The sequence below is a fragment of the Ahaetulla prasina genome, chromosome 1, assembly GCF_028640845.1.
Source record: "Ahaetulla prasina isolate Xishuangbanna chromosome 1, ASM2864084v1, whole genome shotgun sequence".
NCBI classification, from domain to species: Eukaryota; Metazoa; Chordata; class Lepidosauria; order Squamata; family Colubridae; genus Ahaetulla; species Ahaetulla prasina.
The window spans coordinates 149,447,959-149,460,663 of NC_080539.1; the positions used below are offsets into that span (position 1 = coordinate 149,447,959).

General features: G+C 40.1%; 2 protein-coding genes across 3 annotated transcripts in view; one reads left to right on the forward strand and one right to left on the reverse strand.

The window, feature by feature from the left end:
* Nucleotides 1-3,690, reverse strand: part of EIPR1 (EARP complex and GARP complex interacting protein 1) — a 66,601-nt gene extending 62,911 nt beyond the window's left edge. Inside the window, exon 1 of one of the 2 annotated variants that reach the window (XM_058177861.1) lies at nt 3,498-3,690. In XM_058177861.1, the coding sequence (XP_058033844.1) occupies nt 3,498-3,539 (42 nt within the window). In that variant the 5' untranslated portion in view covers nt 3,540-3,690. The remainder of the gene's footprint in view (nt 1-3,497) is intronic. The other variant, XM_058177870.1, reaches the window with a different exon arrangement.
* Nucleotides 3,691-3,744: 54 nt separating this feature from the next.
* TRAPPC12 (trafficking protein particle complex subunit 12) overlaps nt 3,745-12,705 on the forward strand; it is an 85,426-nt gene continuing 76,465 nt past the window's right edge. The window contains exons 1-4 of the mRNA XM_058177848.1: nt 3,745-3,892; nt 4,498-4,566; nt 6,984-8,205; nt 12,209-12,325. Coding sequence (XP_058033831.1) covers nt 6,991-8,205; nt 12,209-12,325 — 1,332 coding nt within the window. The 5' untranslated portion in view covers nt 3,745-3,892; nt 4,498-4,566; nt 6,984-6,990. The remainder of the gene's footprint in view (nt 3,893-4,497; nt 4,567-6,983; nt 8,206-12,208; nt 12,326-12,705) is intronic.

Consider the following 12,705-nt stretch of genomic DNA (forward strand, 5'->3'; position numbering starts at 1 on the left):
AGAGATTTAAAACTTAGGTAAAGAAATCATTTTTGTTTCCTTGTAACTTGTAAGTCAGCCTATTTCTTTAAACCAAAGATAGATACAGACATTACTGATTTCTAAATAAGAACCTAACTTTAATTGTATTTACTCAAAAGATGTATCAGTTTATTTCAGTGGGACTTCTTTCACAGAAGGCAGCTTTGGAATGTAGCCACCGAAGTTCTTACAAAGACAGATAAAACTAGAGGCATTTTTATAGCCATATGCTTACAAATTAGCAAAGTGGAAGCAATTATGAGTTCCTTTAGGAAGATGCTCAGGACTGTTGTGCTTTAAGGCAATCTTGGCATAAACATCTTCTGGGAAGGCATATGCACACTCAGAAGGCCGGGAAAAGACCCCAGAATTGGCTGGGGCCAAACCATCAAGAGAGAGAACTGCCTGAAAGATCCAGGTAGTCCTTGACTTACGATCACAATTGAGCCCAAAATTTATGTTGAGAAATTTGTTGAGTTTTGCCCCTTTAACGACCTTTCCTGTCACAGTTAAGCGAATCACTGCAGTTGCTAAGTTACTAACCCAGTTGTTACAATGAATCTGGCCACCCCATTGACTTTGCTTGTCAGAAGGTTGTGAAAAGGGGTCTCATGACCTTGGGACACTGCAATGGTCATAAATATGAGTCAGTTGCTAAGCAAGTGAATTTCGATCACATGATGGTGGGGACGCTGCAAAGGTCATAAGTCTGAAAAATGATTGCAGGTCACTTTTTTTGATGCCATTGTAATTTTGAACAGTCACTAAATGAACTGTTGTAAGTTGAGGACTACCTGCAGTGGGCTCCAAGAATCACTCCTTCAAAATGGTTTGCTCAGCCCTAGCAGGTAACTTTGAGTTTCAGGATTTGATACTTTAGGATTACAGGCCTACATTACACAGACTGTCCTCAGCCATTTGTCCAGCAACCATTTGAAGTTACAATGGCACTGAATGGTGGTGATGACCAGTCTTTGGAATTCCTTCCCGACTGGCGCTTCTCTCACAGCCTCATTTTACAACTGCATCACTTAATAACAGAAATTCCCAATTGCTGTTGTAAGTTGAGGACTGCCTATATCCAAACTATATTTTAACCAGGACAGAAATATACTGAATTCCGTAACAGGTTAATCTCAGTGGAACAAAGGGTCCCTCCAAAATAATGCTAACCACAATTCAAGGCAATCTATACTGTGCAAATATTCATTTATCATGGTAATGAAGTGTGAACATTCAAGTACCAAGGCAGAACTGTTTAGCCAGTTTTTTCTAGAAAAGGAAATCAGGTGCATAAAGCAACATAGTTCCTTAGTTCTGAAGATCTAATTGTCTGTCCGTATCAAGGATCCCGAAAATAATTCGGATTCGAATATAATTCTCATATTTATTTTCACTTTATTTTAAGAAGCTGAAGTGAAACCCAGCAACAAAAGGTGAAGTTCTGGTGCAGATCTCACAAATGAAAAGTTTGCTGACAGACACTTTTGCACAATATTTTAGAACTGTCTTATGTAATCTTTGGTATTCCACCCAGGACCAGAGTGATTACTGTAATGCTCTCTACATGGGGCTCCCCTTGAAGTGCACTCGGAGGCTTCAGTTAGTCCAGAATGCAGCTGCGCGGGTGATAGAGGGAGCTACCCGTAGCTCCCACGTAACACCGCTCCTGCGCAGACTGCACTGGCTGCCTGTGGCCTTTCGAGTGCACTTTAAGGTGTTGGTTACGACCTTTAAAGCGCTCCATGGCTTAGGACCTGGGTACTTACGGGACCGCCTGCTGCTACCACATGCCTCCCACCGACCCGTACGCTCCCATAGAGAGGGACTTCTCAGGGTGCCGTCCGCCAAACAATGTCGGCTGGCGGCCCCCAGGGGAAGGGCCTTCTCTGTGGGGGCTCCCACTCTCTGGAACGAGCTTCCCCCTGGTTTACGTCAAATACCTGACCTTCGGACATTTCGTCGCGAACTGAAGACCCATCTTTTTATTCGCGCGGGGCTGGCTTAATTGGATTTTAAAAGGGAATTTTACCAATTTTAATGGGGTTTTAATTGATGATGATTTTTAAGATCAGGCTAATTTTGAATAAGTTTTTTAAGGGTATTTAAATTGTGTATATTTGTATTGTTGTTTTTATTTTGCCTGTGCACCGCCCTGAGTCCTTCGGGAGAAGGGCGGTATAAAAATCAAATTAAATAAATAAATAAATAAATAAATGTCAGTTTAAGTCCATTAAGACACAGTTAAGAGCCTAGTCTGCACTATTTCAGATGAAACAGTCTTCCATCTTGGGACTTTGGTGGGGTATTTCAATGGAAATTTTATCCGTTATGTACAAGGTCCACTGGTAGAAGAAAATATTTGTAGATCAGGGTTGAACTGTGAGTTATGATTCTCTAAATGGCAGCCCACTAAATCAAGATGTTACTGTATTCAAAGGATTCTATTAACAGAAGCATTAAATATTATCCCTGTTGGAATTAAGGAATACTATGCAATGTTGAATAAATACAAGGGTTGAATTTTTAAAGAATTTAAATCCTTTGGCATGCGAATAATTAAATGGCAAAACTGCATTCTTTCATGTATATTTAAACATAAACTATGGAGTTAGTTGTCTTTGGTGATAATTTGTTATCAGTAGGCTTTTTCATTGTGCATTTTTATGCAGCTAAAATGAGCTTGTTTTCGCAGGCATCCTCTCTTGATAATTTTCAAAGTTATTATTGGTGGCTTTATATCATTCTCAGAAAGATTTTAGCTAACCTTTTCAGACTATCCCAAACTCTAAATCATAAATGCTGACTCAATAATACACACGAATTATTCCAAAAGTGCAAAATACTAAAAATATCCCACTGTTTCTTTCACAGGCCATATTAGAGAAGGAGCTGCAGAAAAGTCTATAGAAATATATCCCAACTTCATGAAAAGTTAGTTATGTTATTCATGAATAACAAGACTTGTTTAAAAGTAACAGGGCACTTTGATTTATAATACAGGTCTCTTCATTTGGAATAGCTCTACATAGAAAGAGATATTGGACAGGTATACTTTAATGAAATGTGTTTCACAGCTTTAGCACATTAACCAATCCATAGATTTCATTAAATTTACAGCTGATAGTTACTTGCCTTTTATAAATTGATTTATGTATGTATTGGTCATGTCTACCAGCTACTTTTCCTTTAGGCAATTTGCAAAGCATTCCTTGTACTAATTTCTCCCAGAACAGCAACTCTGTAAAATTGGTCGCGTTGAAAGAGGCTTGCGCCGAAGCCATCCTATAGGTACCTATAATTGTTCCCAATTGAAGCCATCCTATAGGTACCTATAATTGTTCCCAGTCCAATTCCTGAACAACAGCGGGGGTGGGGGACCCGACAAAAATCTAGAAAAATTATATAAATTCTGTTATGATGAACAACTCCCTTTTCCATTAAAAAAAATCCGAATCCATCATTTTCTGATTTACCTGAAATTCCAGCCCATAAATCACGGGAGCATCATCTTCCATGGCTGCAGCAGCGTCAGCTACCGCCACCTTCCTCCACCACCCACAGCCCCGGCACAAACACTATCGCGATGGGAAACCCCGCCGCCTCTTTCGAATGGGAAAGAAGGCGAATCTACAACAAAACGCTTTGGGCCCACTTCGGCCCCCGTACTTCTTTCACTTCCGGGGAAAGGAGTGGTGCGCCGAAGACGCTCCTTTACGTAAAAGGAGGCGAAACTGGGTCGATAAGGAAGAGAAGTTGGATGCGCAGGCGCATTAGGCGAAGAGGTTTTTCCTCTTACATATTCGGTTTTTCTGCCGTAGTTTGGATGGGACGTCGTTGCCGCTGTCATTGGAAGTAAAGCGCGGGATAGGTGAGGGAATATCCTCCTCGATTGCTTCCCCCCCCTTATCCTTTTGGTCATTTAAGGTGGCTTATATAATAAGGATATACACCAACAACGGGTGAGATGGGTTATTATCCCACTCCACTTTTCAAGTGGAACCTGGGTCCCTGTTAGGTTTGAATGGAGCTGCTTATCCAAACACAGAACAAAGCGATACGTAAAACCCAGACATTGTTAAAAACAAAAAAACCCACCATCACCCTGTCCTTTTTCCTGCTAGGTGCAGCATTGCTCAGTTATTTGGTTGATGGTGGTGTTTTTTGAAGTTACAGGGTTGGAAATCAGTCATGAAAAATGCAAGTATCTGCAGCTGAGAAACAGAATTATCCCCTCGTCTCTAAGGAAATGGGTTCAAAAGTGGGTAGGAGTACAGCAATTCCTGGGATAAGAAGGGTTGCTTCAAAATGAATGTGTCGTAATGTTAATCGCGTACACATTATCTATAAAACTGTGTCCATCATAGACAATATCTTCATGATTCAAAGATAAATCTTCATGATTCATTTGAGGTCTTTGCCTCTTGATAATTACAGCAGTAGCCTTAGAAAAATAATAAATGCTCTATTTTACAGATGGGTTCCTGAGACAGAGTTAAAGTGATATGCCTGAGGAGACATACTTTGGCAGAGCAAACAGAAAAGGTATGTTTAATTTGTACATCCATTCTTTAAAAAATGAAAATGTCAGAGATAATGGGGGTTCCTAATTTTGTTCTCTGCAGAAGCACTCTGTTTCTGATTTCATCATAAAGACTTACCTTGTTAAAAATGCATTAATTGTTCCTGCATGCATTCCGATAGCTGCCTACGTATATCCTGAGTGTGAGTCAGTGCACTGCATGTACATCATAATTAGTGGGATGTTGGCTTGCAAGATAGTCCCTGAACTACCGTAGAATTCTTAATAAATATGCTTGAGGTAGGACTAAGTTTTAGTTGCGTGTGTGGCAAACTTGTCAAAATTTTATTTTTTTATTAAGTATATATGCCACCTATCTCACCAACAGATTTTAGATGGTTTACAAGTTAAAAAAAGGAGAAAATATTAAATATTAAAATAATAAATATTATTTGTCCCAAAGGTGCTTTTTCAAGAGGCAACTGGATTTGTTTTTATTTGAAGACTTTCGCTTCTCATCCAAGAAGCTTATTGGATGAGAAGCGAAACGTCTTCGAAGAAAAACAAGAAAGTGCAGTTGCCTCTTAAAAAAGCATCTTTGGGACAACTATGACTTGGATGATTGAGAATCTCTATAGACAATAAATATTAATGTTAAAATTTACTTAAAATCAACAAAGAAAGCAAGGAAAGGAGCAAAATGCACATGGGGTAGAAATAGAATCTTATCTCAATCTATTAACCACCTCCAGTATGACACACCCCCATTGGGGCCCCAAGCCAATTGGCAAAAGCCAGGTTTTCAAATTCTTTTGGAAAGCCAAAATGGTGGGTGCTGATCTGAACTTGGTCCACACTCCCCAGAGTGTGGGAGGCATAAGAGAAAATGCTCTTCACTTGGATCCTGCCAGAGAGAATTCCTTGACCAATGAGATCCATAGTATGACCCTTCTGCTGTGATGGGTAGAATAAGGCAATTCCTTTGGTGTGAGACTGTTCCTCAGATAACCTGGACCAATGTGACAAACAACAGAGTATACTGAATGTGACACAGGTGAAATTAAGGGTATTGACATGGTTCAGAAATGTTGACCTTTTCTATTTTAATAAAGTTTTATATGATGGCCTCAGCTGACTTTCTATCCATAATGCAATGGACAATAAAAAGTCAAAATGGACCACCTGGTGATGACCATTTTGTTTATGATGCACTGTGAAAATGTTCCAAAAGTGCCAGTAACTTTTCTCATAATTAGTGGGGTATTTTACATGTGGTACTGATAGGACTTTTATAAATCTGATAACCCAGTTTAGTCCTTGTGTTTTTAAAAACCATAATGTGAACACCTTAGTTTGTCAAAGCCATGATGGATGACAAAGGTCAATATCCATGGACATCTTTGCTGATCACTTTGGCATATGAAAACTTCAAAAAATAGTGAATGAGATTGTTATAAATTAGGTTTGGTTCTCCCTCCCTCCCTCCCTCTCTCTCCCCCCCCCCTTAAATTCAGCTGATCCATCTTAAATTCAGCTTTGGTCCATCTTAAATTCAGCTCTGGTCCATCTTAAATTCAGCTCTGGTCCATCTTAAATGGTCCATCTTAAATTCAGCTGTTGATCAGAATTGTCATTTATATTTTTTTATTGTGCCTGAATTTATTATATTTATATTTCAAGTTAAATGGCTTTTTGTTCTTTCTGGTTCTTACCTGATTGTTGTTTCACCTGCTGAATCTGCAAAAGAGTTGGGAAGAGGGAAACAAATAAATAAATAATAGAAGTCCTAATGTGTTGCCTAACTGACAGGAGGTTTAGTCTATTAAGATTTGCCTTCTTAACTCAGTTCAATTTAGTGTTCACTTATCCAAGCCTTCTCATGCAGGATTTCCCTTCTTGTCTACTTGAAGTTTTCATTTCTTCTTCTATTCCTCCTCACTCAGAGTTGTAATGCTATTTTGTCCGCCTGAATTTGGCCACTGGCAATCTCCCTTCCCCTTTTTCTGAATACAGAGATAGATGGGAATTCCACTAGAGAACATTTCAATCATCTTTTCTTGCAGGAAAGATAGTCTATGCATTGAAGGTAGAGACTGTGTTGTCCAAGTCTGAATTTGTGATATTGCAAGCCAACCAAGTAGAATATAGTATATAGATAAGGCAAAAGGCCTTGCAGCACAATACTTTCCCAAGTGGCCACAGCTGGATCTATCCTATATTTTGGCCCAGTCAAGAGCTCATTGTTAAGATACCCAGTATTTCAACCATTACTTTCATGCCAAGAAAAAAGAAAATGGGAGGGTGGTTAGAAAGATATTAATAAAGTGTTTCATAATTTGAACAGTGTTCGTAATTATTGCAGTGGCTGTGTATATTGTTGCTTTATGCATAAATTGTCCTATATGTAGTACTGATCAATAGCAATTTCTTTTTTATGTAGAAGAACTATGGAAAAACAAGAAAGCAATATTGAAGACACTGGAGTAAGAAGTTCAAATGCAATGGCTGACATTTGTGATATCCAACAGCAGGCTTCTGAGGAACTTCTGTTCCACGAAGAAACCATTGATCTGGGAGGAGATGAATCTGCATCTGAAGAAAATGAAAATATTGCAGAAGACTCCAGTAACTTCATAGACAAACTTAGTGAGCACATGATGGAGAGCGTTGTGATATCTGATTCTCCAAATAATAGTGAAGATGATACTGGTGAACTTGGCTGCCTGCAGGAAATAGTCAAACAAATTGAAGCAAACAATACTGAAGTAATAGAAGGAGAGGAGATTTTAGAGAGACAGGAAGTCATTAGAAATGGGAAGGATACAAAACTTGAAGCTACTGCCAAAAGTATTTCTGATTCGAGAATTGACTATCAGTCCTCTTTAAATGAAAATCTAATTCAGACGTCAGCAAAAAACGAACTGGAAACAGAATGTGACAAACTTTTAAAGTCTCCATCAAACATAGTTGATGAAAGCAAACCAGAGGAAATTGTTTCTACTCCCGTTGTCATTAAATCACCAATTGACTCAGAACCTATTCCTATCTGTACCATCTTTAGCCAGGGAAATCAGACAACTGGTCAGCAACAGTTTTTACATGATGGCTTTGAGCCTCAAATGGTGAAGTCACCCAGCCTTGGTGCTGTAAGTGAGACTCCAGTGAAACTTCATCCACAGGTGGTTCAGCCTAGCCCAAGCCTAAGCAAATTTTTTGGGGAAGCCATTAGTAATAACACATTAGCTTCTGATTTTTTTGATTCCTTTACTACATCATCTTTTATTTCGGTCAGTAACCCCAATGCAAGCACATCTGTACCCGAACAAATGTCTTCTCTTGTAACAGTTGGGGAATTGCATGACTCTGCTAAACATAAATATGCTCTTAAAAACGGAAGATCAGAACCTGGGAAATCTGCATCTTCTCCAGAAATATCTCAGTCTCCAAAGCCATTTTCCCAGATTCAAGCTGTTTTTCAAGGTGGTGATGACCCTTTTGCCTCTGTGCTGAACATGAGTGAGATGGACAGAAGAAACGATGCATGGCTTCCTAGTGATGCAACTAGGAGTGTGTTGATTTCCGTAGCCACCCAGCCATATAATAATATTTTCATAGACAAGGAGAATGTGACCATGCCGGGATTAAAATTTGACAATATTCAGGTGAGAATCCTCTGTTGCTTTTAATCACTTGAAATCTTATCTAATAAATTCCAACACAGAGCTTTTGGTATCTAATTTTACGTGTTGCTTAGGTTCCACCTTTCCATTAAAAATAATGTTAAAGATGGATAACAATTATGAGTCTGTAGAGCCCATCCAATTCCCTCCTCAAGAAGCCTTCCCTGGATCCAGCTATTTTGGGAAATTATCGTCCAGTCTCCAACCTTCGCTTTGTGGCGAAGGTTGTAGAGAGTGTGGTTGCATGGCAGCTTCCCCAGTACCTGGATGAAGCTGTCTATCTAGACCCGTTCCAGTCCGGCTTGCGGCCCGGACATAGTACGGAGACAGCTTTGGTCGCGTTGGTGGATGACCTCTGGAGGGCCAGAGATAGGGGTTGTTCCTCTGCCCTGGTCCTATTAGATCTCTCAGCGGCTTTTGATACCATCGACCATGGTATCTTGCTGCACCGGTTGGAGAGTTTGGGAGTGGGAGGCACCGTTTATCGGTGGTTCTCCTCCTATCTCTCTGACCGGCTCAAGCTCAATCCCTCCAAGACGGAGTGGCTGTGGATGCCGGCACCCCGGTACAGTCAGCTGCAACCGCAGCTGACTGTTGGGGGCGAGTTATTGGCCCCAATGGAAAGGGTGAGCAACTTGGGTGTCCTCCTGGATGGGCGGCTGTCGTTTGAAGATCATTTGGCGGCCATCTCCAGGAGGGCCTTTCACCAAGTACGCTTGGTCCGCCAGTTGTGCCCCTTCCTTGACTGGGATGCCTTATGCACGGTCACTCACGCTCTTGTCACTTCTCGTTTGGATTATTGCAATGTTCTCTACATGGGGCTGCCCTTGAAGTGCACCCGGAGGCTTCAGCTAGTTCAGAATGCAGCTGCGCGGGTAATAGTGGGAGCCACTCGTTGCTCCCATGTAACACCACTCCTGCGCAGCCTGCACTGGCTTCCTGTGGTCTTTCGGGTGCGCTTTAAGATTTTGGTTACCACCTTTAAAGCGCTCCATGGCTTAGGACCCGGGTACTTACGGGACCGCCTGCTCCCACCGACCCGTACGCTCACACAGAGAGGGTCTTCTCAGGGTGCCATCCGCCAAACAATGTCGGCTGGCGGCCCCCAGGGGTAGGGCCTTCTCTGTCGGAGCTCCTACTCTTTGGAACGAACTTCCCCCTGGTTTACGCCAATTGCCTGATCTTCGGACCTTTCTCCGTGAGCTGAAAACGCATTTATTTATTCAAGCGGGACTGGCTTAATAGTTTTATTAAATTTTAATTGGGGTTATTTATGAATTTTAGGGTTTTAAATTGATTGTTTTAAATTTCGGCCATTTATGTAATATGCTCGGTTTTAAGTTTCTGTTTTAATGTGTATATTGTGGGGTTTTATTATTTGGCTGTACACCCCCTGAGTCCTTCGGGAGAAGGGCGGTATAAAAATCTAATAAAATAAATAAAATAAATAAATCTGGAGCTCCAATCTGGGCTGCTTGGCAAGTAGTTATGTGTGCATCAATAAAAGAGAAAGATTGTCAAACTATATAGCAAGTAAAAATTCAAACAGTTAAACGGTGTTTTTGTTTTTCACCAAAGTGGGATGAAATCTGCAAAAACATTAAACCTGAGAAACACTGAAGGGATGAAGTTTCCTAACGTTTGTAGAAACCAATGTGAGAGATTTGAGCTACCTTTATTTAAAATATGTTTTCTTTTTGAGAGAGTCATTATTTTGCCTTGGGACATAGTATTACGAAATTTATTGTGATAGTAATCATGACATGCCAATTTCAGGAAAATAGTTTAAACAGGCTTAGGACAAAGAGAAACAATGGTCATGTTATAATTATAAACAAATAATGCTTGTAATTGTAAATGTTTAAATTGGCAGTATAAGGATTGAATTCACGATATTTTTCATAAAATAGATCAGCTGCCTGCTAATAACACAGCTCACAATAAAAATTAATGTTTCAATTTTGAGTCCACCTGATTGCATGACTACTCTAAACAGCTTATAACAAAGCAAAATTAAAAGCTTTTGGATGACGTTGGGGAACGATCATAGAAGAGAGGTGATAGTCTCCAATGGCTTAACGGTCAGAGAAGGAAACTTAGGATGGACCCACCTTAATGCATCAGGCAGTTAAATGTGGTCAGTAGGAAGTTTGTACTTTCAGACTTGCAAGATTCTGTTAATGTAGCCTTACAACAAAATAGAATTGGTTCATCTAGTTATGTTTCCTGCCTGGTTTACCTGGGACGGCTGACAGTCAATCATGAATTGATCAAGGTATGAATGAATGTCTGAAACTTCTTTGATCCAGGGACAAGCTCATTGATGTACCAAATGTAATTGTGCAAAGGTCCTTTTGGACGTAGCTGCCACTTCCTTTTTGAGCATGAGCTGTGAGTCCAAGAGGAACCCTAAATTTCATGCTAGTCTCATTTGGAAGTGCAATCCCATTAAAATGTAAACATACAATGTCTCTGGAATTAGGAGGTCAAAAATGAAGCTACTTTGTCTTCTCAGGATTGAGGAAGAGCCTGTTCCTCCTCATCCAGATTTGCACAACCTCCAGGGATTGAATCAGAATCTTTCAGACAGCCAATCTGATATCTCTTGAGTGCATCCCATCTTTCTGAATCCACCATATCACCTCATGTCGATCATGGTTTCTATGCTTCTGCCTCTCACATCCCTCCCGCTTCTTGCCTGTCAACAAAATATTCACCCCCCTTCGATGTGCTGTACATGCACACTAGCAAACCTCTATTCACCTAACAATACACAACCCTATCCAGCCATTACCGCATCTGCCTTCAGGTACTTGGCAGCCTATTGGGAAGAGTAAGTCATTGGCCCTCAAACTCTGGGGTTATACTGTAACACAAGTGGGCGGATAACAATACTGAAAGGCCAGAAAAATCAATTTAAGCATCCTTAACCTAGCTCAGGGGTCTGCAAACTTGGCTCTTTTAAGACTTGTGGACTTCAACTCCCAGAGTTCCTCGAGCTGGCTGAGGAACTCTGGGAGTTGAAGTCCACAAGTCATAAAAGAGCCAAGTTTGCAGACCCCTGGCCTAGCTCATCAGGAAGGGCTCTGAGAAACTTTCTGTGTACAACCTGAGTGAAATAAATTTTATTTCCAGGCTTCCTAGAAATGACCTATTGTCTGTACAGTTCTCCTTCACAGATGGCCACAGATGTGAAGGTTCTAATAAAGATAAGGTTCCTAGGATGGATTTAATCCTATCCCCCTTGCTGTGGTCCCAGTTTAGATTGCACAGTCAATGCCTAAAATGTGGTTCCTTTTTATTTTGAGGAACCTTTTTTTTTTTTTGCAGTGAAAACAACAGGCCAAATCTGCATTGAAAACCCAGCAGGGCCAAATGATTAATGTTCCTTCCCCTCACAGTATGTTCTGATATAGATCGGCATCCTGTGGAGAAGAGAGACCTCACACTCAGGAGCAGAACTATGTAATTAGTCTTTTTATTTTGGCCCTCAGAAAAGGCAAGTAAGAACCTGCTGAGATCAAACTAGAAAGACAGATGAGGTCTTCAGTCAGGACCCATGCCATTATTTCCTTATGGAATGAAGAATCTCACCACTGTCAAAAGGTAGATGTTATTTTGGCCACCTCGGTCCCTGTAACTATTATTAACTACAAAGTAATGTTTGAGCATTGTAGTGTTCTAGACTTCTACTGTGTCTTCTCAGTATCTTTTAGTAAAATTGGCTAAACCTAATCCAGAGAATATTAATTGAAGAAATTTAAAGGACTTGGTATAAAGAATCTAAATCCAGTGTGAGGTAATAAGCTCTATTGGAGAACGTGAAGGTGATAAGTATCCTCCTTAAAAGAGTGTTTTTCAATTTTCAGTGTAATGATCTGCAAAAGTTGCCTTTCACAGAAATATATTGTATGACCAAGCATACTATACATACATACATAAAAATAAAATGTTTGCTAGATATTATATCCTTTTTTCCCATTAGGGTGATGCAGTTAAAGATTTAATGCTCCGCTTCCTTGGTGAACAAGCGGCAATGAAAAGACAAGTTCTCAATACCAACTCTGTGGAGCAGTCTTTTCAGGGCTTAAAGCAATTGATTGTAAGTAATATGGTGTTTCTTTTTGAGTTATAATTCTTTGTGGATAGCTACAATCTAAAGATCTTGTTTAGTCTTTTTAAAATGTCTTGAAAGTAATTCAGTTCAGGATCTGCATTTTCAGATTTAGAAAATGGGCACCTATAGAATTTTATGATTGTGTTTCAGGCATTCTTACAAGATGGCTGCTTGAAAGGTTTTCCCATTAATAAAATAGTGGCTATGAGAGATAATGTCCAGTATTGTACATCAGGTTTTTAGAATGTTAGCCTCGTAAAAAGAGCAAAGACCTCTGAGAACCTGCTGCTTAAGGCAGCTACATCATTTGCAAAGTTCACTAGGCCACCTCAAGGTTCTTTCCTGATTTTCTGTGGACATGAAGG